General features: G+C 46.3%; 1 protein-coding gene and 1 pseudogene across 1 annotated transcript in view; both read left to right on the top strand.

The window, feature by feature from the left end:
- JOSD2 (Josephin domain containing 2) overlaps positions 1–26,037 on the top strand; it is a 159,298-nt gene that overhangs the window by 93,937 nt on the left and 39,324 nt on the right. Inside the window, exon 3 of the mRNA XM_069653773.1 lies at positions 23,877–24,002. Within this exon, the coding sequence (XP_069509874.1) occupies positions 23,877–24,002 (126 nt within the window). The remainder of the gene's footprint in view (positions 1–23,876; positions 24,003–26,037) is intronic.
- On the top strand, positions 1,659–2,151 carry LOC138566758 (small ribosomal subunit protein uS19 pseudogene; annotated as a pseudogene).

The following is a 26,037-nucleotide window of genomic DNA, read 5'->3' as shown; positions in this document are numbered from 1 at the left end:
TTTGCTGCATTAGTGGCACGGACTGCCATAGCCGCCAAAAGCAGACGAAGACCATCGGGGAACCAGGCGACTAACGGGATGCACTCCCAGTCTGCGGGCCGAGAGCAAAGAAGGCGGTGAGATGCGAGGAACGACGAAGCCGGCAGTGAAGACCGGTAAGCCCAGTGAGGGCGAATGGGACATTGGGGCGCTTCAGGGTGAATGACACATACCATTGACAGCGCGTGAGAGCCTAATTAAAGGAACTGGAATAGTTAATATGAATACGAACATTGTTAAAGGGTCTCTATCCCCGTACTTCAAAAGCATTCATTCCTGGATTCAAGAGTATGTAAATGCATAACGGAAAAGGGCTGGTAGGATAGTGAACCAGGCAGTGTGTGAGACCTGCACCCAAGTGCAATACCCTGGCACGAGAGTAAACCAGGGGTAAGAAGAGAACTCGGGGTAAAAACCCCTCCTTGAAATGGGTGGGAAAAAGTGGCCATCAATTAAAAAAGGGAAGAACAATACCTCCTTGGAAAGATAATTAAGACCCAAAGAACGAGATCAGAAATAAAGCTGCAAGTACCCTAGCAGGAGAGTACACCAGGGGTAGGAAAAGGATTGAGAAAGCTTGGGAGTCAAAACCCCTCCTTGAAATTGTAAAACAGTAACAATCGATGGAAAAGGGAAGAACCATACCCCTTGAAGGATAACTGCGATCAGAGAGTGAGAGATTCAAACATTCAAAATAACTGTGTGCTTAAGGGAGACTCCAGGGAGGAGTCGTCCTGCTTGAAATTGTATGAAAGGATGAACCCAGGGGAAGAGTCGTTCACCCCCCCCCCCCCCCCTGTGAAATAGTGGAACATTATATACTTTTTCCGGAAGTACCGGGCAGACAGTGGAAGACCCAAAGAAACAGAGGAAGGGAGGACCCCTTTTCCTGGTGAAACCTGATTTCCTTTCTTTTCTGCACCTTAGAACTTGGTTTTGGAACCTTGAAAGAAAGCTATGAGTTTAAAGTTTTACAGAAATACCCGAGTTGCACATTATATTGAGTTTAACGTGTAAGGGTTTTTGAACACAGGACAGAGGACGCTTTTTGGTTGAACATCTTGACCTAGACGGCCCTTTTTGAGGCATGGAAACCCCTCGTAGAATTAGGGAGAGGTAGGATTTTCTCCCAACCCTTTCTTTATTTCATCTTAAGTCTATGACCAAAAACATAATGCCACTGTGTCTGACTCTTATGCTTGATCCCTTACAGCTATGAACCTAGGTATTTTTTAATTTTCGATGGATTTTCCAAACATGTCCAATGGCATTGCATGGGCTGCGGCCGATTCCATTTAATTGATGATACAGCATACATAAGTTTCTCTCCAATATTGTCCATGTATGTTTTTTCACTTTTGTCAGCGGATGAACCAAAGCAACAACAAAGTTACATTAAAATAAAAACTGTGCCAATTCAAGTTTTTGAACGCGGCAAGGTTAAACCCAGCTCCAATGGCTGCTCCATTTCCAGAGGCGAGCTTCCAAACCTATTAATGTTGTTACTATGAGGCCCATAGTTAACATATTGCAGTATGTTGCCATGCACTAGACCCTGACAAAACCTTGGGCAAAGCAGTGTCATTTCCATCAAATGCTAAGACTGGGAGATATTATTTTTTTTTTTTTGAGGAGCCCCTGACAAAATGGCGGAAGTTGAACAGAAAAAGAAGCGAACCTTTAGGAAGTTCACCTACCAAGGCGTGGACCTTGACCAGCTTTTAGACATGTCCCATGAGCAGATCATGCAGCTGTATTGTGCTCGCCAGCGTAGGCGATTGAACAGAGGATTGCGCCGCAAGCAACACTCACTCTTGAAATGTCTGCGTAAAGCCAAGAAGGAGGCTCCTCCCATGGAGAAACCAGAGGTGGTGAAAACCCATCTGCGTGACATGATAATTCTGCCTGAGATGGTGGGCAGTATGGTCGGAGTGTACAATGGCAAGACCTTCAGCCAGGTGGAAATTAAGCCTGAGATGATTGGCCATTACCTTGGTGAATTTTCCATCACTTACAAGCCTGTGAAGCATGGTCGGCCGGGTATTGGTGCCACTCACTCTTCCCGATTCATTGCCTTGAAGTAAATTGTGCTTCGTGTGAAGAGTGTGTACATAAAGTACCTATCAGTAGTTGGAGTGGGACACCGGGGAGAAATATATTTGCCAGCAGTCACTCACCAAAGCAGTGTGTCCCATTTTGTGGGTGAAGGGTGCATTGTGTGTTGGATGAGGTTACAAATGTCAGTGACCAGTACTATTTGTTGGAGCCATGGGAGATGGACTCCTGGAGGCAGCAGAATAGGGTCAACTATCAATGTTAATTTTCATGGAACGCTCTTAAGCTTAACATATAGTGGACCAGCCCATACTGCTGAGCCACCTACAGTCTGATGATGTCTGAAATGCATCCATTTGCAATGTTTGGGCCATTGGGGCTAGGTGTAGGAAAAGATGAGACTATTCCCTTGGCGGCCATTATCTGGCACTGTCACCAGAAGAGGCATGAATTTAGGAAGAATGCAACACCATGGGCAGTGAACATGTTGCTAGGAGGTGGTTTCTAATGAATACCTTCCTAACACAGATGCCTCCCACAGATTTCTTTATGACACAGCAACAGTACAATTGTCCTGATTGTGTCAAGTTGTGCAGTGACAGTAACACCCAGTTGCAGACTATGGATGTTCTGTAGTAGGCGGAGAGGTTATCGTGGTTATCACCATTATAACAATTACTGTTTTGCTGCTCTGTGTTACACATATACGTGGGTTGAAAGGCCCAGTAAGTTTCCGCTGAGTGTGGAGAAAGATCAGAAGAGCCCAACCAACTGGAAGCTGCTGTGTTCAGTAATACTCTTACATGCCATACTGCACGGCTCCGATTGAGCCCCAAAGGGTCGGTGAAAACAGGTTTATTAAACCAAAGCGCATCATTGGCAACAGCAGACGCTGGTCTTGTGCGTGGCAGATAAAGCCAGGGCAGCAGCAGTGCAAGAGTCACTGGACATGTGCAGGACACGGCACATGTTTTGCGCTCCCACGGAGGACAGCAGCAGTGCACATTCTCGCATGGAAGTGACCGGTCTAGCACAGCCAGTTTCTGGCCAGGCCCCTGTAAGGAATCCTGCTGCCCTAGGCAAAGTGTCAGATTGCTGCCTCCTCGACCAACCTGTCAACCTACTCTTGCGGGGTTACACGGCATAAAGCTTTGTCTGTTTGCCTAGAGAGCAATTTACAAAGACCACTTGCTCTTGGAAGAGGTACAATATGGCATTAGTAAAGTTCCACTAGTATTGCCACGAAGTGCTGAGGATCTATATTCTACTCATTCGATTCAGGAGAAGCTGGCGGTCCCGGGCATTGCGCCCACTTATCCCTGGACCCACTATGGGCCTTCGGGCAGGCTGGTTTATAGCTGAAGGCTAGGCTCTGGGCACCGCAACCACCACTTGCTTGCCCAGAATTTGTCACACATACTGACACAGTAAAGTGCGCTGCAAAAATAACTTTGTTATAGGCTGAGTAGTGTGGGCTCCCCTTCGCTCTAATTCTTAAACCCTGGTACCCCTGATAGATCAATAATAATACAGACAGAGTTTTTGTTCGTGGAAAAATTATGGCCGTAGGCTTGTTTATTTTCTCCAGAAAATAACACCAAACAATAATCATAACAACCAAAAATAACACCAACTCGCTTTTGGGCATTTCGTGTCCAGGGTTGTAGATGCCCAGCCTTCTCCTTGGCTAGACTTAGTTACCCGGGGCATCCGTTCCTGGACACGTGCCACCACACCTGAGTGGGTGTCGCCTCGGCCGCTCAGGTCCCCCCAAAAAGCGTCCCTATCTGCAACCTCGCTCAGCTAAGGCTCTAAAAATGTTATCTGCAAAAATTCCCATCCCTTTGTTGGATAGGTGTACCCCGTCCTGGTGGAACATCTCTGGGTTGTTCTGCGGCAAGCCATGCTTTATAAACTGAAGCCTCATGCTCCTACAGTACTTTTCTACCGCCTTGTTGAGCTTTTTCCTTGCAACTTCGATTGCATGCCTCCTGTGCGCCCCGTACCAGACTCTGCGAGTAACTATCTCAGAAATAAAAATTTCGGTTTTCCACCAGCAGTGTGCTATAGCCCTTAGGGACTCGCGCATCAGTTCGCCCCTAATTGTTTTGACCAGGTCATTACCACCAAGGTGGATTACCAGATACTCCGGGGAGGTCCCTAAACCCAATCGGGTCCGATAACCGATCGTGAATGTCCTCCCAATGCATTCCTGGGAGGCCCCACCAGGATGTTATTGTTTTCTTAAAATGCAGGCCCTCTTTGAAGTCTTTGATCCACCTGCCTGCCAGTGTCACAAATGAATGGCCGACTATCCATGCCGACTTGTAGGGGCTAGTATCTGCATGGGTGGATAGGAGAAATATCATATCAAGTTTTCTCTTACATATCTTTTGAAGCATTGTGACCTCCACCCCCCGATTTTCTTTACGCCTTTCGCTCCTAGACCTCCTGCCCATGCCGACGTGGCCGCCCCTATTCTAAAAGAGTGGGTCCCAAACTCCGCTGCATCCCACCCCGCTTCAGCTATAGTTTTCTTTAGCACTGCTTGGAACTGGGATCTGCTGAGTGCCCTGCCGTCCCTGTGTATCAGTAGCTGCCCCCCGACTTCCGGCCGTACCTCGATAAACTCCTGGGTGACGCACTTGGGACAATGCTCCCTATCCTTAATGCAATTCAGCTCTATTGTTCTACCTTTCCCCATCTGGTCTGTTTTCGATTTCTTCAGTAATATCGACATGCCTTTGGATCCTATGTTGACGTTGCTTCTTGCCAGCCCGTCCCCTGCAACTGTGTTGCGCGCTACCAGTTCCCCAATCCTAAAAGCCCCATAATATGCTAGTGCAAATGCCGCCCTGAACAGCCTTGTCTCATAACTGTCGCTACACGTACTATGCAACAAATGTAACAGTTTAACCATTTTTCCATAATTCAGGGGTCTCCTGCTGTCTGGTTTCTTTCCCTCCAATTTTGACCAGCCCTTCATTGCATATTTTATCCGTGGGCTAACTGTTGGGTCTGTCACCCCAGCCACCTTAGATGTATAAGCGACTGCAGCCAAATGTGCTGCCGCCCAGCTTTTTCTTTTCCCTTGTGCAAATGCTTTCTCCAGGAAGTCACACATTTTGGAGATTGTAATCTCCCCCACTTCTTGCAAACCAGTTTCTTTTAACAAATTATTTACATGCATCTTGTATTGCTTACCAGTTGTGTATGTTATAGCGTTCCTTGCCAATCTTTCTATCACTTGACCTTGCATCTCCTCTTCTGAGTCAACCTTGTAGTTGACCGTTTTTCCTCCATTGCTTTTAATGGGACCCATGCCTTCTGTGGCGTGGGCGTTTTTATCCTGTTTGCATCCGGCCGCAGCTCTCGGAACTTGTCCCACTGGAAACGAGACAAGGCGTCAGTGACCACATTTGCTTCTCCGGCGATGTGCCTCGCCTTTAAGACCACATTATTATTCAGACAACCCAATGTTATTGCCCTCATTAATTCCAAGACCAGCGGGCATGATGCGCTCCCATTATTTATTACATGCACTACTGCCATGTTGTCTGACCAAACATTTAGCTCTTTGCTATTTAGCTCTGCCTCCCATGCACACAGTGCTACCCAGATAGGGAACAGCTCCAGTAATGTAATATTACTCGTCCAAGCTGCATCCTGCCATGCCTTTGGCCACTTTTGTGCACACCAATCTGTCCCTAATATTGCGCCAAAACCAAATCCCCCGGCTGCATCTGTAAATAGCACCCTCTTGCTCTCTTCGTTTATTGGTGAGCGCCAGATCACTGCTCCGTTGAATGATTTAAGTAATACACCCCATACCTCCAAATCTTTCTTGATTCCCTCGCCAATTCTGACTCTGTGGTGGCCCTCTTTCGCCCCTCTTGTTCGCTGTTCAGTCCTTCTTTGGAATATCCTGTCTTGTGGTATAACCCTACCAGCAAAGTTTAGTTTACCTGCCAGTGATTGCAATTCCTTAACCGTGGCCTTATTTCTTCCTTTTAGATTTTTGATTGTTCTCAGTAGGTCTTCCACTTTTTCCTCTGGGATCTTGCACATTCCCTTTTGTGAGTCTATTTCTATACCTAGAAATTGGATTCTTTGTGTTGAGCCCATTGTTTTTTCTTCCGCCAGCGGGAAGCCCCAGTCTTCTCTTAATGCAATGAATTTGTTCAAGGTAGTCCTACACAGTTCGGAACCATGTGGTCCCACAAATAGAAAATCGTCCAGGTAGTGTACTACTTGCGCCTCCTCCATCTCCTTTGCGTGTGCCCATTGTAAGAATGAACTCACTTTCTCAAAATATGCGCACGAGATGGCGCAGCCCATTGGTAGGCATTTATCCACAAAATATTCGCCCTCCCAATGCATGCATAGCCACCTCTGTGATTCCCTGTTGACTGGGAGCAGGCGAAATGCTCACTTTATATCGGCCTTCGCCATCCATGCCCCCTCCCCTGCTTTCCTGACCACCTGTACTGCTTCCTGAAAATCTGCATAAGACACTGACACTGCATCCTGTGGTATGCCATCGTTCACCGATGCCCCTGGAGGGTATGATAAGTGGTGAATCAGCCTGAATTCACCTGCCTCCTTCTTTGGGACCAGCCCCAAAGGTGAGCATATGTGTTCCGAAAATGGGGGGGATCTGTACGGGCCCCCTATCCTCCCCAGTTCTACTTCTTTCTTGATTTTCTGGCCCACTACCACTCTGTTCTCTAGAGCAGATTTCAGATTTTTTGGGGTATTCTTGGACCCTTGCCCTTCAAATGGAATATTGAAACCCTCCTGGAAGCCTCTCCTGATCGTCCCTGCAACTTCCTTGTCTGGAAAAACCTGTAGCTACTTCTCCATTCTTTCAATCTTAATTGGCGTGGCCCCTTTCTCATCGCTTTTCTTAACTCCGCTTTTCCAGTACCCTGTGCGTGCTGGATGCTGCTCTGGTACATTTTGTGGTACTATGTTCTCCTCTACAATTTTCGCATCTGTGGCTGAATTTGCATTTCTTGCCCCAGCTACATGGCATCCCATTCTTGAAGTTTCGACATTGCCCTGCATCTGTCCTTGTTGGCCCATTGCTTCCCCTACCACTCCCTTGTGCTGTTGGTAATATGCTGTTCTGCCAACTTCTCTGTCCGCTGTATTGTCTGCTCCGAAATCTGATCCCTTATTCTGTCATAATTGCTCTCATATCTTCTGGTATTATATTTATAATCCTTTCTAAAATCATTTTGCCAATATTGCCTCCTTTGATAGCCTCCCGCGCTACTCTGTTCCCTGGCGTCTCATTTTTCTTTTAGCACATTGAATATGTACAGGTTGAAATTCTCCTCATCCCAACCTATGTCTGGGAAGCAATCAATTTCTTTTCTAAATTCATGGTCATATTCCTTCCATGCATCCCCCCCGAATGCTTTGTAAACCTTCAAAACCCTCTGCTGGTATGTTACTGGTGATAGACCGTCCTCTGGATATTTTTGCAGTATGATAGTGGACATAATTTGGAAAGCCGCCGTCCAATTATCAAAATTCCTAGGTACTGGTGCCCTTTTTAGTAAGCCTTTCTCATCCTCTTTTATATCTTCTAATGATACATTCTGCCCTCTCTTTTGTACATCTAGTAACGAAAAGATCTAAATTCTTTTCTCCATATTTTTTCCTTCACTTTTTCATTAATGTACCATGCTTGAGCTTTCATAGAATGCCCGTGTGTGTCTTTCCTGACCGTGAGCCGGCCATATTTCATCATAAGCATGGCTGGTTCTTGTACCGCTACAATGGAAGGTCCGGTTGGAGTTACTGGTGGGCTGGGGTTCGTCCCCAGGGGGACAGACGTTGGCGGACCCCGTTGTACCCCCCCCTGTGGTATGGGGACCCCGTTGTCTGCTGGACTTGGCCCATCCACCCCCTGCCTGTCAACTGTTCCTTCTAACCTAGCCTTTTTCTGCTTATCTTTACATATTACCCCCTTCCATTTTACCCATGCCTTCAAGTGGTCCCTATCTTCGTCTTCGCTACTTTCTATTTCAGATGTTACCACCCTTTGTTTCATCTCCTTCCCCCCACGGGTTCTGGGCGACTTACCCTGAGCCGTGATGCATGTTTGTAACATTTTTACAATCTTGTCCCCAATATTATTGCCCATTTTTACAGTACCTTTTTTATTTCCTTTCTTTTGCCTCTTTCTAGGCTCCTCCGGCTGCTCCTGCGATCCTCTTGCCACCTCTCTTGCCCTCTTCTGGCCTTGTGGTATTCCTGCCTCCTCTTCACTGCCGCTGGAATCCTCTAGCAGCAAAGGCGACATTGCCCTTGCCCTTTCCTCCGACTGCACGACATCCAGCACCCATTGTGCTCCGTACTTTTTCCGTTTTTTTGGCCCATGCGCTGAACTCTTGCGCTCTTTTTGCCCTGTCGTCTGCCATTCTGCGCACTCCTCCTTCTGCTGTTTGACAACTTTGAATGTGTCTCTGTTTCTTGTAAGTGTATTTCGAGATTTACAGTGCTAAATCCTACTGGCACTCGCCGCGATTTTACTTGGCTGTGCCCTTATGCTTGCTTGCCTCTCTTTAAGGCAGCGCGGCACTGCAGCAATTTACTCTCCGGAACTCCTGTGAGCATGAGCTTTAACCGACTAGGCCACAGCTCCTTTTCTGTGCCTGTCCCTTTAAGTTTCTTTGCTGCTTCCCCTTGCCTGCCGTGCCCCTCCCTGTCGGGCTTGAGCCACTCCCACGCGCTTCCAAGTTGAGCCTCACTTTGACCCGGACGTGATTTGGAAACACGACCTTCGGATCAAGAGACGTGATCCCGTTCCGCCGCAAAGTCCCGCCGAACGGTTTCGGGGAATACCCGCGGCTCAAGGTGGGTGGCCCCGCCTTCCTGCTCTAGTGCTTCGCGCTTCGTCGTTTGAGCAGTCAGTGGAATACGCGGGCAGCGGCTGGCTCTTTGCGACTCCCACACTCTGGTCTATGTGCTCCTTCTCCGTCGGCAGAGTCCTCCGGCATGGGTGCCCGCTCCTCCAGTCTTTATTGCAGCTGTTTGTCCCGCTGCGAACGCCGGCTTCGTTCGCGGTGAACTTTTTCCTCCTCAGCCCGCCCCGCGGCTGCTTCTCTCCAGCGCCCGCGGCTCCTGCAGTCCTTCCACTCGGCCCCGGCGATGACGGTAGGTCTGGCAACTGCTGTGGGGGGGAGATTTGAAAACGGAGTCACGAAAAGCCCGCAGAGGCAAAGCGCAAAACGTTTCCTTCTCCCCCTTTTCTAGGCCCTGGGAGCTTACCTGAAAGAGGTGAGCTCCTTACCTGGTTGTGCTTATCCTTCTTTTCGTTGGGGTACTTATACCCCCTTGGCTCATTGTTGTACTTCTGGGGGGGCTGGACTTCCTCCTGCCCCCCTGTTGCTTTTACCTCAGACCTTTTCCCCATGTGTGTTTGTGTTCCCTTGGCAACGCCGCGGGTGGGGGCGCCGCTTGGCTGCCCCTCCCCTTGCAGTTCGTGCCATTTGGTTCCCCCATCCCACGCCTAACCCCCCACGCCCTCTATCGTGCTGCACTTTGTGCCGCATGGGGCCTGGGGCATTGGGGATAAGTTATGTATGTAAACGGAGCGCATGTTAATAAGTTACCTATAGTGCAGAAACATTACGAAACACCTTCATTTATAAAAATACTTTAAAGTCAATGAAGAAAATGTAGTGTTCTGGTTAAACTTTAAAGAACATGGAGATTCAGTGAAAACATCTTTTTAGTGATGTGATGGTTGCTGCGCAAAATCTAAACACCTTAGACGTTTGCCTGTTATTCTAAGGGATGCAACCAGAACTCTCACACCCGCAATGCACTGTTCCTACCAACATACATGACAGCACAGATGATTTCTGAAATGGCATTAATGACCTCACTGATGATATCACAACGTCAAACCATATGCGCTCTATTAGGATTGTGTTTAGAGTATGCTAAGCAACAAATGCAGGGTGACCGGCCTCTTAAAAAGTCTGCCATACTTTCCAAGTTGTACTTGTCCTAAGAGAAACTGTCTAATGATTTCTGGGGAGTATATAACCACTTTATAAGTTTACCGTAGTCCATAGCAACAGCATGGGACCTGGAAGTAGAGGTTGCTGCGTATGGCTTACTTGGTCAGTAGAAATAAACGCCCAGGCCTATTAAAACATTGAGTACAGTTACACTTGGAGCCGAAGTCTAAAGATTCCTCAAAAATGAGGTAGATATAGAAATGATTATACAAATCTGATGCACAGTCTGGTGACATATGTTAATGAAGAGCACATATGATGGCCTGAGCATGGACCTAGGATTAGTAACAGTCATACATATGAGGTATACGAAAGATATGTTCTTCCTGTGTACTGCGTCCAAGCATAGTGTATGTCCACTGTGAGCACAGGTCCGATCCTAAGGAAACCGATGGAAGTCTGTTTCCCAGGGTTAATGTTTGCGCATACAGCACTTGTACTATACCTTTGTCATGTTCGAAATGCACTTCCTGCAGGTAGAACCCTCTGCTTGCTATGACTAGAAAAGAAGCACTTCATAGGAAATGGACATTGTTTGGTCCGTATTTATTGCGTAACCTCTTGGCATAGTATTCTTTAAATAGAACCCCTCACTTACAATTGTGGCCCCATAAACTCTCAAGGGTACCTAGAAGCGACCCTTGCAGCAGGAGGGCAGCCACTGCACAGGCATAAATATTAATTAAAACATTTTAGTGGAATTATTCCTGAATTTCTGAGGCAAAGAATTAATACAACATTACCCTGTACCACCCCGGAGCAAGTCCCTGAGATGGTGTCAAAGCAAGTCATCGGGATTAGATAAATGTAGGTGGATTAAGCAAATGTATGCGTTAACCTCCTGAATTGAGGAGAGATGATTACTGTGTTTTTATATAATAAAAGGGTACCTTGTTTTAAAAAATGGTTCATTCCAATGCTGCATGGAACAGTGCTCAAGCAAGGGTCTACACCTTCAACATGGTTTAATTCTAAAATGAAGGATGTCAAGATTTCTTTTGAGTGCGTTTTTGTTTTGTTTTGAGGAGTTTGTCAGTTGGTGATGGAGGCGAGGCAGTGGACTGACACTGGGAACATGGGCCTAAATTCGCCCTTTGAACTCCGACCAGAGGAGAAAACCATCTGCTTCACAGCTTATCTAAATGGTTCTTCCTGTTGCCTGTTATGCCCCGTACTGGGACTAGTGAACTGCCAATCTGGGAGCAGGGCAGGACTGGCAATCTTTGGCCTAGGGGGCAAGTTTACTTTTCTGGCCCATAGTGCAAGGGCCCAAGCCCATGGTGCAGCTGCCCCACCTTCAAGAACAAGTAATCTCAATACCAACCTCTCACCTTCCCACATATTCTCAAGTGTATATAACTGATATTATTTTTCTATTGTGCAACACATTCTTATGTTATTTTTGTGGTTTCTTCGAGACCTGGATAACCAAAATAATATAATTGGTGAAATGGGAAATATGGGATTTTCAATGAGACGGAAATGAGACGGTTTGTAATTTGACAGCAGGTTACACTTCCTCCCATCCTATCTTTAGTTTTGGAACAAGGTAAAGAGGTGGCAACGCTATAGACTTCATTGGTAGAGCAGAGCCATTGCTGAACGAAGGTGTCTGGGTTTAAGCTGGCATGTCAAAATACTCATACCTGGCTCTTTGGCCTCCCAAACCCACAACAAAAAAAGCCATATCTGCACCCTTTGTACAAACCCACTCCCGTCCCCACAACATAAGACCCTCAATCGTCATCCTGACTCATAACCGGTATGCTTACCATACATTGTTATAATTATTTATATAGTAACACAATAGAGTATAAACCCATAAGAGTGAGGCCTGCTCTACAGATAGTTGAGGAAAATAATTCACAGTGATGAAAAGCGATTTGCTCAGGATCACATAATGTATGGAGTGTGGAAAGTGGGGATTTGAGCACGGTCTTCCTGGTTTCACAGTTTCCAATTCATAAAGCAGGGCAGACTTCATGTTCTCCTATTCAGTATTCTGTATTAGAAACAACAACAGAAAATGATTTCTGTAAAGTTGTTATTCAAAGGCTAAACTAGTACATATTCAATACATCTGTTTTTTTAAAGCACCAATGTATCTACAAGGGGGAAGACTATTAATCTGAAGAAAATGAGGCAAATGCATCTGAGAAACAAACTAAGATTATAATGAAAAAGTTCTATAATTATAATCTTAGTATGCACAATTGTGTCTACTTTCAAAGCACCAAGTCACATGATAAAGCAACCTGAAACAATATGTATGAGAAGTAGTAATTGAAAAATATGTTCATAAAGCAAGTATGCATCATTTAGTCAGAAGAACAAAGGGGGAATCAAGCCAGTTCCACAATCTGGTGCAGTGGCATGCAGGTCAGACATAAATCTCAGCAACCGTCAACCTGTTATTCCAGATGTGTACTTCATCTCATTTACCATATTTCCCTTACCCATCATCCAGTGGTGCCCTTCCCTTGCACTACATTGTGAATGCCCCCCCTTTCTTACAATTAGCGTTCAGACCTATGTCCCCCTTTTGCTCTATCTTTTAACTTTGAACTGCATTCACTTCCCTTACCTTGCACGCATTCCTCACGTACCAATTCCCTACTACTCGCACCCTTTAATTGTCCATCACACCAAGCCCATCCCTTGCTGCTCACCACCTTTTGTTGCACTGGCTTAAAGTTAGACAGCAGACCACCTTGCTTTTCCAGTCAGCCTTTGCCAGACACGACAAGAAGCTGTCAGCGGGGTCTTGCTGGTAATAGTGGCTATGGGGTCTGCATTTGGATAATGTAGATCAAAAGATGGTGACGGGTCATGGCTTTTTTTGTGCTTGCAAGTTGCACTTTCTTGGAAAGTCGGCTGTAGATTTCAACTTGCTGGATCGGAGAGAACTGCAAGGGGAATACACATTGGATCTAGTGATGGGCAGGGGGGGGTGGCGGGGGGTGGTGTGTGTGTGTGTGTGTGTGTGTGTGTGTGTGTGTGTGTGTGTGTGTGTGTGTGTGTGTGTGTGTGTGTGTGTGTGTGTGTGTGTGTGTGTGTGTGTGTGTGTGTGTGTGTGTGTGTGTGTGTGTGTGTGTGTGTGTGTGTGTGTGTGTGTGTGTGTGTGTGTGTGTGTGTGTGTGTGTGTGTGTGTGTGTGTGTGTGTGTGTGTGTGTGTGTGTGTGTGTGTGTGTGTGTGTGTGTGTGTGTGTGTGTGTTTTTCTCAGCTTGGAGTGTATTTGTGACAGTGTAAAGTATAGGTGGAAGGATGTATCACGGGACTTTGTATCTCTATATCTGATTCTGGTGTTGATTTTCATCTTTTGTTGCTCACGTGATGGACGAGTGTTCTGGACAAGACAATGAAAAACAATGATATGATAAGTTATTTCTAATGCGCTTAATATCCAGAGGTTTCTAAGCGTGGGCCCGGGGATCGAACCTGTGGTGCTCTGTGTCTTCTTGCGTCAAAGGGGAACACCTTGCCCCTGAGCTATTCTCTCGAGACATCACAGATTTAGGGGTTTGATTCAGATTTGGGTGGTAACAGTAAAATGGTCAGTACTTGGCAAATACCATTGATTTTACTATCCACCCAAAGTGGCATTCCATGGGCATACCAGCAGTGGTATTTTAGGCTGACCTTTTGCAGAAAATCCACCTATTTTTACTTCCACCTTGATGGTGGGGGTAAAAGAATCTAAACTGGCACCAAATGGTTTAAATCTTTCTTTTTACTGAAACAGAAACACAGGGGTTTCCCTTCAATATAGTGAAAAACGTTTACAAAGGGCCAGGTTTGGTGGAGTGTGGTGGAGTGTGGTGGAGGGGGTGGGGGTAAAAAAGATGGGCATCTCTGACTGCCTCCTCTATCCACCATGCCTATATAATGCATGAAAGGGCCTGAATTGACCATTTTGTGCACAAAGAAATTCAACAGTAGTGATAAGAGCCACTACTGTACATTATCCGTTTCTCCCTTCACGCTGATGCTGAAAATACCTTTTTACATTACCGCCATCGGAGGTGGTATTTCTAAAATATCACTGGAGGTATTTCAGAAATGCCATCTCTGCTGGTGGTAAACTTTGAGTAGGGTGGATTTTCAGAAATACCACTGGCTGAGCTGCTACCTTTCTTCAGCTCTATTAAAAAATCTGCCCAACTCTGAATGACCCCTTAGTTTGTAGGCTTCCAATAATTAATACCTCAATATTCCATCTTTCTCTCTGAACGTTTGTCAGCTGTGTCCAAAAGTAAGTACCACAAACAATCCAACAACTATTTCTATAACCACTATATAAGTGCTATTCTGGGTGCTATCAAACTCTTTTTGTATCAGCACACTGGTGATCAAGAAATTCACCACAACATAGGGGAAGCATTTGTACAGAACCAAACCGAGGAAAAACTCTAAGATATGGACACTTACTTCCTTGGCAAGTAGGAGTCCTGATAAGCTGCTGCAGAGTGTAACAGACCAATGGTGTATGGGGAGCAGTGGTGCCAACATTACCATCCAGGGTCACAACATCTGTTATTTAAATGCATACATTGCCGCTGGGCGGTATGAACACGCCTCTGCAGCCTAGACTCCTCTGCTTCTCACTCTCTGTGGAGGCCCATGTGTGGGGGGCATCCAGGCACATCTACAACATGGCTGAGATCAAGACAAATGCCTTGCCCCATGTACACATAATCTGAGGAGGCTTTGCAGCCCTCGGTTCCTTTGTGGCAGGCCTGATTCTGAAGGAGTTTGTGTCTTTCGTTTATTATTTTTAAGTTTTGAAGTGCTGGCCATGGGGCAACAGGCCAGCCAGCCTGGGGGGCAATTGCCCTTTGCCTTCTTTGCCAGTCTGACCCTGTTTGGGAGATGCCAGCTGCTCTGCTGGTGAGTCACTTGCACGGCTGTGAAGAGTTTAGTGTGACGAGCCAAGAACAGAGCTGGTTCAGAGCGGCAGACTCACACTCTGTGTTATCCGCAACACAGTTACAGCTGGCAACAACTGTCTGGGAAGCCAGCCTTGGGTAAATCAAGCTGTGCAATTACTTCAAGGCCCCGTGGTGTTAAGAAACAACTGGCAGGAGAGCCCAGGTTTGAACCAAAATCCCTAGGATTAAAAAAAGGTAAAATCTAGCCTTTTATAAATTGAACGATTTGAAAAGGTGTCCACTTTTTTTAAAAAAAAGGCTTGGCCTTTTAGGTGTCTCTTGTAACATCTTTAAGCCTAAACTATTGCATTTGAGTACAGGTGGGGAGGAATGACATATGAGGAGAGACACAGTCTTTAGGTATTGTTTGGTTATGTGCCCACCCATTGCCTACCCTATGCCATGCTAATCCCTATGGCCATTCCTGCATCTGCCTGCCAAAACACCACCTCATGGGAACTCTTTGAGCTCACTTTAATCAAGCCTTACCATCAGGCTTTGCATTTAAAATGCCTGCCAGTGTTTGTTCAAAGCAGTCTTCTTGGAGTTAAAGACTTAATTGGCATTGTAAACACGCTACTGGTGTAATAAAAAATGTCTTACCAGGCCTGGCTTCAGCCACTCTGTTTAGAAGCACTCTGCGTGTCCTTAACTGAAGTCTTGTTAAAAACCATCATTCGCAAAGCCACTGAGGTCCTGTTAAAACAAGCATTGTCAAAGCCAACATTTTTGGCTTGTGCTCACCATGTTGCACCTGCTACCAACAATGTGTAGTTAATACCACTACAGCTGTGCCTGGCAAGTGCCTTTCCCATGCCTACATAAAAGCCCAAACTGTTGGCATTGCCAATGCTTGTGTTCTTTTTTGGTTACCTGGAAAATAGTACACCACTGGCTGCCTGCAGCTGTATACCCACTTTGCCTGCACCAGTGTTTTTAAGGTACAGGGTGTATAGGCTCTCTCTCTCTCTCTCTCTCTCTCTCTCTCTCTCTCTCTCTCTCTCTCTCTCTCTCTCTGTCTCTCTGTCTCTCTGTCTCTCTCTCTCTCTCTCTCTCTCTCTCTCTCTCTCTCTCTCTCTCTCTCTCTCTCTCCCTCCCCCCACCCCCCCCTCTGCACTAAGTGGACCAGCCCTCCAACCTTTTGTGGTTTAGAACTTGTGAAAGAGCTGTTAGCAATTTAGCTTGGAGGGGAGAAGGTTGGTAGGAGCTGTAAGGAAGGCATGGTATCAAAGTAAAACGGACACAAGTGATCACAGCTGTGATAAAAGCCTATCTAAACCTAAATCTAAGATGGGAGCAAGCTACGACCATCAAAGAATAATAATACACTCCTAGTCGAGTCTTGTCAAAATAAAAGGGGCTATACTAAAAAACCTAAATGGTGTAGGGGAATGTTCATGAAAAAGAAAGAAGTGTTCAGAAAAGGATAAGTCGGTATATTCAGGCCGTTGGCATCCCTTCCACACGTTTTCAGCATGGTAAAAGGCGGTTCACTCAAGCATAGCAAACTCTTGGGCTTCTTCAGCACGAGGACACTGTTCCATTACCAACATCAGGACCTTGTGTGCCCAAGTCTCCTGTGTTATCAAAGTCTCTTGATTCATAGGGCCTGATGTACCAAATACAAACAAGATGTTCTTTCAAAGCTATGCAATGAGTCACTCTCACCCCGGATCCCCCTCTTCTGGGCTCAGATCCCCTTCTCACAATCACAGTTTAATATTAGCTATCGAAGACTTTCAAAATGTGCATGGGGTTTGGCCTACCCGTTGCAAGAACACTTTGATTTCCCTCTTCACAATTTTACACTGTCAGTTGGATACCTAACGGAGACCTTTCGAATGAGCACCCAAATGGCACTGAAACACTCTGTATATGGTATTCACTAGTTTCAAAAGTTCAGTCACTCCTTGGATATTCAGTTATATTTGCGTCACTCATCACATACGCCTTATGTTTTGCTCTTGGCAGATTTCTTCATACAATGCCGCTTGCAACCTTGGTTCCAGCACAGACCAGTCTGCTATCGGTCTCCCCGACTGACCGGCAGTGTTGACTTTATTGTAGTGGCTTTGTTGTTAGAGCCAAGGATAGTACCACAGTGTGAATCGCTTCTGCCCGCCTCGGCCGTCGATGTGAGAAAGCCCCGGGTACCTTATTCACACAATGCACCATTCAAATAGATTGTGGCCTCCCACATATTCCTCATCTTTGATATTCGATATCCAGCTACAGCTGCTTAGGAAAGATTTTTTGGCAGAGGGCGCTGTGCGTCAATGCAGTCGACTCAATGTCCCTCGAGGGCCTCTGTCTCGAGGGTGATGTCATTGAAGGTATATATAGCACGCACAGCGCCCATTGGCTTTAGTTCCGTTTTACTGAGTCAGCTTATGCTTCAAGAAATACAGCATGCTTCTATTGTTCATTCACGAAAATGTCTTCATCCTCGACACCTAAAACCCCGAAGACCGGGTTCAAGAAGTATCAGGACTGCAGCTCTAAGATGTCGATAACCGACCCACATCAAGTATGTTTGTGGTGTCTTTGTGTGGAGCAGAAGCCATCTACCTGCTCGAAATGCCAATCGATGACCGGAAAGGATCTGAAGGAGCAAAAGGTAAATTGGCGGTAGGTAGAAACCCCAAGAAACGCCCATCGAAAAAACCTGATGATAGGTGACTCTCCTCGAAGGAAGAAGGTGGAAAGGTCCAGGTCGAAGAGTGGCTCCCACCACTCGTCGAAGTTGAAAAAGAGGCACCACCGGTCACCCTCTTCGACTGCGTCGGTAGACTCCTTTCCTGAGTGCACTATATCTTGCCCCACAAAGACCTCCACTCCTGCCTAATGGGAAGCATTTAGGTTAGAAATGCTAAACATATTTGAAAAACAAAAATCCTCAATAAGCCATGCTCCTACTGTGCCTTCTAAAGCCGGTAAGGAAAGGGCTCGAGCCAAATCCTACGCGCCCTGGAGCCCGGTACAAAGGCCAGATCCTCAATGGGAGGCCTCGACGCAATGAGAAATCATCGAAGGAGCCTACGAGCTAAGTCGAGATCGTCAACACCATTGATGCCAGCTGCGCCATCAACGCCATTGTCCCTTTTGGCACCTCTCGACACCATCAAAACCTTGAATGCTGTTGAAGCCGAAAAACTACTTCGGTAAAAATGTTGACGACTCCTCGAGCGTCGAATTCAAAATTTCTGAAGCCTTCGATACCCATCCCAGATAAGACCTATATTTTCCTTTACCAAGAGGGGATTTTTTTCAAATCACTAACCTCCATTTATGAGGAAAAGTAGCCATTGGATAATGCAGCGCCATTTGGGCTACACTATGGTACAACAAATGTGCCTGAGAGTTTTGTCTCAGGAGTCCAGGTTAAAAGATCTTTATGTCAATTTGCAAATAGCCTGTGGAGTGGACACTTCATCAGAGCTAGATTTTGGTAAACCTGATGCTGATGAGCATGCAGATGCATCATATAGATAGTTTGTCTAAAGTTGTAGATTACTTGGGATGGAGCAGACCTGCCCTCCCCTTCGAGCCGGATGATCTAACGGACATCCTTGATAAGGGTCCGCAATGAATTCCATTTTACCATTCCACATTGCTCTTCAAAAAAGGCTGGCAGCAAATTGGGAAACGCCAGAGTCCAATCCGGCAGTAAACAAAACCGGACTAGAAAATACCACCCATCTAGTAGTGACCCCAACTACCTGTCAAAACACCCCACCCCAAAAGGTCTGGTGGTGCAGGCAGCTACAGCAACTTCAAAACAAGCGGCTTACTTGTATTTGTATTTAGTTTATTTGTATAGCGTGCCTGGCCAAGAGGCATCTTGGTGCATTTCTTAGGATTACAGATACGTAGGTGGTTACAATAACGCATTACATAAAAACAATAACTTGGCAGTATATACAGTTCAATGCAGCGGTGGAGGGAACATAGGATAACATTAAGAGGTTTTTTTACAGTGACTTATGCAGAATATTTACAATAAGTTATGCCGTGAATTTTTCTGCCAAAAGATACAGATTGGTGGTGGGGGTCAATGGTTTCGAGTGACCCAACTGGACACCTAGCCGGCGAGCAGTATTAGTTATTCTAGTCGCGGGCAATTGTATCCTGTGCAAAGAGCCATGTTTTGGCTTTACACTTGAAAGAGTAGTAGGACGGTTCAGATCTGAGTGGGTTAGGGAGTGTGTTCCATAATTTAGCTGCGAGGACTGGGAAACTAGACCCACCTGCTTTCTGCAACTTCAATCTGGGCAGGGACAGAGAGTGGGCTTGAGCTGATCAGAGAGGGTGGGTGGCGGTATGGTAGGTAAAGCGATTGGCCAAATATTCGGGGGCATGGTTATCCCCACACTTATGTGAGTCCGAGTGTTTTGAGGGCTATTCTTTGAGCAACAGGGAGCCAGTGTAAGCTACGCCTGGTGGCAGAGATATGTTGTTTCCTAGGAATATTGAGGGCAGCCCTGATGGCATTATTCTGGGTTACCTGTAACTTGTTGAGGTTCCTTTTGACTAGTTCTTAAGTAAGGGGCATTACAGTAGTCGATTTTGGACATGATGAGGGTTCTAGCAAGGATGATGCAGGTAGCAGAAGTGAGGAAGGGTCTGCAGGCTGTACTCAGTTTGCAAGTATAGGCTGATGCAGAGACCACAGCGTTAGTTTGTCTCATGAGAGACAGGGTGGAATCTAGATAGATGCCTAAAGTTTTGTGTCATTTGATACCTTGATAGTGTTGCCATTGATAACAAATGATTTGAAAGCAGGATCCAATCTATGGAGTCTAGTCTGAGTAACTCTGTCTTTTCATCATTTATACAGCACCCATGTTGCGCTATCTGGGCCTGAATGACTTGATCTACCTCGTTTAGGGCTTTAGAGTCGGTTACGTGGTCACCAGTGATGGGGATGAGTTTCTGGGTGTCGTCTGCGTAATTAGTATAGGTGACACCCAAATAGTCAAGAATATCGAAGAGTGGCTTAGTGAACATGTTGTACAATGTGGGGGAAACCCAACCATCTCTCCAGATAAGGATGACAAGAGAGTAGATGCATGGGCAAGGAAAATATTTGCTGCAGGGAACAGGCCTCTTAAATCGACCAACTCCACATGTGCCTTAGCAACATTCTCATTCACTCTATGGGACTGTATTTCAATGGCGGCTCAGCATATTCCCGAGGGGAAGGACAGAAGCCATGTGCAAGTCTCTTCTTTCGGGTCTGTATTCTGCTGACAGCATCAGCAGAGCCATGGCAACAAGCACCGTAATACACAGGTTTGTGTGGTAGAGGAAGTCTGGATTTGCGCCAGATGTGCAATCCAGACTCATTAACATGCCTTTTGACGGGTATCACCTTTTTGGCAGCAAGGCGGACAATTGTCTTCAGAAACTGCAGACCTCCAAGGCGGCAGCCTCAGCCTTTTTCGCCCCAGTGGACATCCTTGGAGGGCTAGATCTTTTCGCTTCTACTCCTCAGTTGAACGAGCGAGCAGAATGGCAGGTCAAAGAGGCCAAAGTTCATTACCTTGTGGTGGACGAGAGAGAGGTGCAAAGCCTGCTCAATCAGGGACTTCCTTACCAACAGCCACTGCTTCGGCTGCCTCAAAACATCTCTAAGGTCTTGAGTCACGAAACACTGGTGGGAGGTTGACTGTCTCGGCATCTCAAAGAATGGCGAGGCATTACTTCGGATGGTTGGGCATTGGAAACCATAGCCAAAGGTTCCTGCCTTCCCTTCATTCAGAGACCTCGGAACCATCCACCGGGGAGCCATTCTTTGAGGGTTTCAAATCTGCTTCTTGTGCAGGAAATGTTGACCCTGCTAGGCAAAGGCGCTATAGAACCAGTGCCTGTAGCGGACAGGAATAAAGAATGGTACTCTCCATATTTCCTAATAACACAAGAAGGACGGAGGACTGAGACGTATCTTGGACTTGAGATACTTGAACAAGTTCCTCAGGAAGGACAAGTTCATGATGGTCACACTTTCTAAGATCCTTCAGACCCTCCAACTCCAGGATTGGATGGTGTCACTGAACCTTCAGGATGCTTATTTTCATGTGCCAATTCATCTCCAGCACAGAAAGTACCTGAGGTTTGCCTTTGGCGGTTATCATCAGTTCCGAGTTCTACCTTTTAGGCTGACCTCCACCCGAGGGTTTTCACCAAGCTGATGGCGGTGGTTGCAGTGAATCTCAGGAGAGGCGGCATTCATGTCTACCCCTACCTGGACGATTAGCTGATCAAGGCGCTTTCTACCGAACAAGCACTGGATCATCTCAACGTAACCTGCCACTCTCTTCAGACTGGGCTTCTCCCTCAATTACAGGAAGTCCCATATGACACCATCTCAGAAGCTCCAATTCATTGGGGCGGTGCTGGATACATCCTTGGGAAAGAGCTCACCACCTGAGATGAGGGCTCAAGACATTCTGCAGATTGTGGTCACCAAATTTCAGAGTGTGCAGCGTCTTCTGGCCTTCAATTTCTTTTTTTAAATTTTATTTGTTTTAATTTGTTTCGTTTTTTTAGGTTGCTCGGCCTCATGGCATCCTGCATTTTTATGGTGCCAGAGGCTCGCCTGAGAATGAGATCCCTTCAGTGGACTCGGGACTCAATGGTGTCAGTTCTCGGGCAACATGTCAGACCTATTTCAGGTTCCAAGCAGGGTCGCACAGGATATTCTGTGGTGGGCTTGCAAGGACAATATTCTGAAGGGAGAACGTTTTTGGCAACCATGGCCGGAGATAATTCTAGTGACGTACGTCTCACTCACGGTGTGGGGAGCCCATGCCAACTATCTGACAATCAGCGGTCCTTGCTCTCCATCGGAGACCAAACTGCACATCAATCTTTTGGAGCTCAGAGCAGTCAGACTTGCACTGAAGGCTTTTTTGTCCTCTGTATGGGGGAAGAATGTCCTGATAATGACGGACAACACCATGTACTACCTCAACAAGAGAGGTGGTGTATGGTCAATACCCCTGTGCAATTAATTGGCAGTTCACCTAGCCTGGGGGGACACAGCGGTGGACGCTCTGAGCAGGCAGAGCACGGTCTCCTACAAGTGGGAACTAGCTCAGGAAGTCCTTCAAGAGATCTTCACACTTTGGGGAATCCCTCAAGTGGATCTGTTCATGATCAGTTTCAACCGGAAGTGCGAACTGTACGGCTCCAGGGAATTTCCCCCAAGAGGAGCTCTAGGAGTTGCATTCGTGGTGGACTGGGAGTTTCCACTCCGGTACACGTTTCCTCCAGTCCCTGTCATTCCTCACGTGATCAGGAGGCTGGGAAAGTTCAGGAACCCATGATCCTGATTGCCCCGGATTGGGCCAGGAGGACGTGGTACCCGGACCTTCTGGACATGTCCATCTGCCCTCCAATTCGTCTTAAACAAAGAGAGGACCTTCTCTCAAGAGAGACCTCCCAGATGACGTAATGGAGATTTTGCTTTCGCCAGAAAGACCGCAACAAGGTTATTGTGCCGTTGGAACAAATTCAGCAGCTTGTGCAAGGACATGAATGTAGACCCTTTTATGTAAAACACAATAAGTATTATCTTTTCTACTATAGCTGGTCAATCTGGGGTTGCAGGTTGGAACAATTAAGGGTTATTTGGCGGCGTTGTCCATCTTTAAGCGCTCGTCTGAGGAATCTCATATTTTAAGATCCCCCTAGTAACACAATTTCTGAAGGGACTCACCAATGTGTTCCCCCTCCACAATCTCCTTTCCAGGTTCCAGTTTGGGACCTTAATGTGGTACTAAAATGTCTTATGTGTGCACCACTTGAACCTCTACATTCATGTCCACTAAGCTTGCTAACGTTTAAAACCATTTTATTGTCAGCCCGTAACGTGAGTGAATTGCAGGCACTGTCATCTAAACCACCCTTTATACTATCTTCCACAAGCATAAGGTTGTCCTGAGGGTTAAGCCTTCATTTTTACCTAAAATCAGTTCAGTAGGACAGAAAACTGTATTGCCCACTTTCTATCCTCCACCTCATCCTGGCAAAGAGGAGAGGTTTTCCAAAGCCTTGAAATGCTAATCGGTCTGCCCACGGCCAGTGGCTTTTGATGTACCCACAGCTGTCAGGTGGCGCTGGAAAGCTGTGTCCTCCCAGAGTACATGACTATTTTTCTGCTTTGCGGTGAGCGTGGAAAATATTTGCGGGAATGGCCCAACATATTCTCCCATCATTCATTCTTTTAAAAAAATCAAAAAGCCCAGGCGAGCGCACTCTCCCTGTGCGGATGGTCGTATTCCTCACAGCTACTCACCTGGGACTCCTTCACTCGTAAGACTCCAACTCTCACTAGATGGGGATTGGACGCCTGAACACTAGTCTGTTGGTGTCATAAACTGTTTTGTCTCTATGTATTAATGTATTTGATCCTTCTTTGTACTATAGTATTCTACAGTAATCGTGCATAGCTCAAGAAGTAAGCAGACCATAGTGGGTTACCTAGCTGTAGAGTGGTATATGTACATTGTTATTTTTATCCACCTTTTATTACTTGGTGTGCTTCTAGTGTAATAGATTAATAAACTAGATATTTTTGTATTTACCTGTCTGTTGACTTTTTACTAAACTTATTTGTAAAGTGTTAACTGTACAACACAACAGTACATCCACTCCCAGGTTCAGCCTTGATGCTCAGCCTTACTACCTTTTAGAGAGTGGTTAAGTCCTACTCTGGTTGAGGCAACCCTTTTGCCCAGGTTGGCTTTTCCAAGCCCTCACCATGTTGAGACTTTGAAAAACCTTCCTAACAGCTCTCATTTGTACTTTCAGGTTGGCTCCAGATACCAGGTGGAATCCGCACCGTAGTGTATTTGGTACAGGAAATTATGATGTCAATGTCATCATGGCTGCACTTCAGAGTCTGGACTTTGCCGCTGTTTGGTGGGACAAAAGGAGGTAAGCATTTAAAGGGATGTGTGTGTGTGCGTGTGTGTGTGCGTGTGCGTGTGTGTGTGTGTGTGCGTGTGCGTGTGTGTGTGTGTGTGTGTGCGTGCGTGCGTGCGTGCGCGTGTGTGTGTGTGTGTGTGTGTGTGTGTGTGTGTGTGTGTGTGTGTGTGTGTGTGTGTGTATATTAGGGTTCTTCATTTGCGCCAAGTCACACAGGCTACACCACCACCTAGTAACCATCATTGAAATTCACAACCAGTTCAGTGCCACATCAGCAAGGCACTGTGGGTATTCAAATTATATATGGACATAAACTGCACACTGTGCAGGGTCTTCAAGTAGAGCAAAGCGGGTAAATGGAAAAAAGTTCCTCAATGAAAGGGGGTTGAAACTGGAATGCAGAGAAAAGGGGAGAGGAAAGCCACAGCTGTGTGTAAAACCTGCTAAGCAAGTTAATGGCAGAGGCAGTGCTTCCAACTCCTTGGGTAACATGTGAAAATGTCTCCTGAAAAACACCGCCTGTTCAAATACCAACTTTGAAAAGCTATTTGAAAGATATATATATATATACCTGACTGGGAGTGATTTGTAAGTGTCCTTTATTCTGTGTGCTCATTGAGGTCTTTCAATCACCCTCACCCCTCCTGAGACCTAGTCTTGACCGGCACCAATGCCACCTTGATTGTCTGGCTAGTCCAGAAGGTTACCCTGTTCCAAGAAACTAGGCTGGCCTTCTGAACCTCTTCCCACCAGGTCAGAGTTCAGAAATTCATTTTAAAAAATTGGTGTACAGCGGTGGGATAGGACCGAGGGAATCCAGTGTTGCACACTAGTGAAGGCCTTTCAGATTACCCCTACCCAGGACACATAGTGACTTAGTAGGGATAACTGTAAAGGCCATAGACCTATCTAGAATGATGGAAACAATTACCAGTATAACCTTAAATGCTTCTAAATCACAAACACTAAGAATGATGTGTGTTGAGAGAGGGTTACCTACCCAAGGCACACGATTGGAAATGATTCAAATAATCTTGGAATAGCAAGAGTTGCAACTTGATGCCACTCTTAGCCATTGTGTTGCCTATACCTAGCCATTGTGTTGCCTATATCTAGCCACTGTGTTTCCCACTCTTAGCCATTGTGTTGCCTATATCTAGCCACTGTGTTGCCCACTCTTAGTCATTGTGTTGCCTATATCTAGCCACTGTGTTTCCCACTATTAGCCATTGTGTTGCCTATACCTAGCCATTGTGTTGCCTATATCTAGCCACTGTGTTGCCCACTCTTAGCCATTGCCTTGCCTACACCTAACCATTGTGTTGCCTATATCTAGCCACTGTGTTGCCCGCTCTTAGCCATTGTGTTGCCTATATTTAGCCACTGTGTTGCCCACTCTTAGCCATTGTGTTGCCTATTTCTAGCCACTGTGTTGCCCACTCCTAGCCATTGTGTTGCCTATACCTAACCATTGTGTTGCCTATATCTAGCCACTGTGTTGCCCACTCTTAGCCATTGTGTTGCCTATACCTAGACATTGTGTTGCCCACTCTTAGCCATTGTGTTGCCTATTTCTAGCCACTGTGTTGCCCACTCCTAGCCATTGTGTTGCCTATACCTAACCATTGTGTTGCCTATATCTAGCCACTGTGTTGCCCACTCTTAGCCATTGTGTTGCCTATACCTAGACATTGTGTTGCCTATACCTAGCCATTGTGTTGCATACACCTAGCCAAAGTTGATTGATAGCTGATCGCTGCCCTGCACTCACCCATCATGCCCAACATCACACCCCCACCGTATGCACTCATCCCCCCCACACCCTTCCTTCCATCCTTGATCACAAACCTAGCACACCCTCAACGCGCCCCAGAGCTACTAACTCTAGAAATCAAATACTAGGCCTCCGCTCCAGATCCTCACCGCAAACCCAACCAGATAAAACTGTAAACAAACCAACTACAGAATACCACAAACTGGCCACCACCAAGAAGGCAGCCAAAGGGCAGAATACCACCCCATCTCCACTGCCACGCCCAGATTT

Source organism: Ambystoma mexicanum, chromosome 1p (assembly GCF_040938575.1).
Source record: "Ambystoma mexicanum isolate Mex_15411 chromosome 1p, UKY_AmexF1_1, whole genome shotgun sequence".
In the NCBI taxonomy this organism is placed as follows: domain Eukaryota; kingdom Metazoa; phylum Chordata; class Amphibia; order Caudata; family Ambystomatidae; genus Ambystoma; species Ambystoma mexicanum.
Note: the sequence above shows the minus strand (reverse complement) of the source record. Positions and strands in the feature narration are given on the sequence as shown.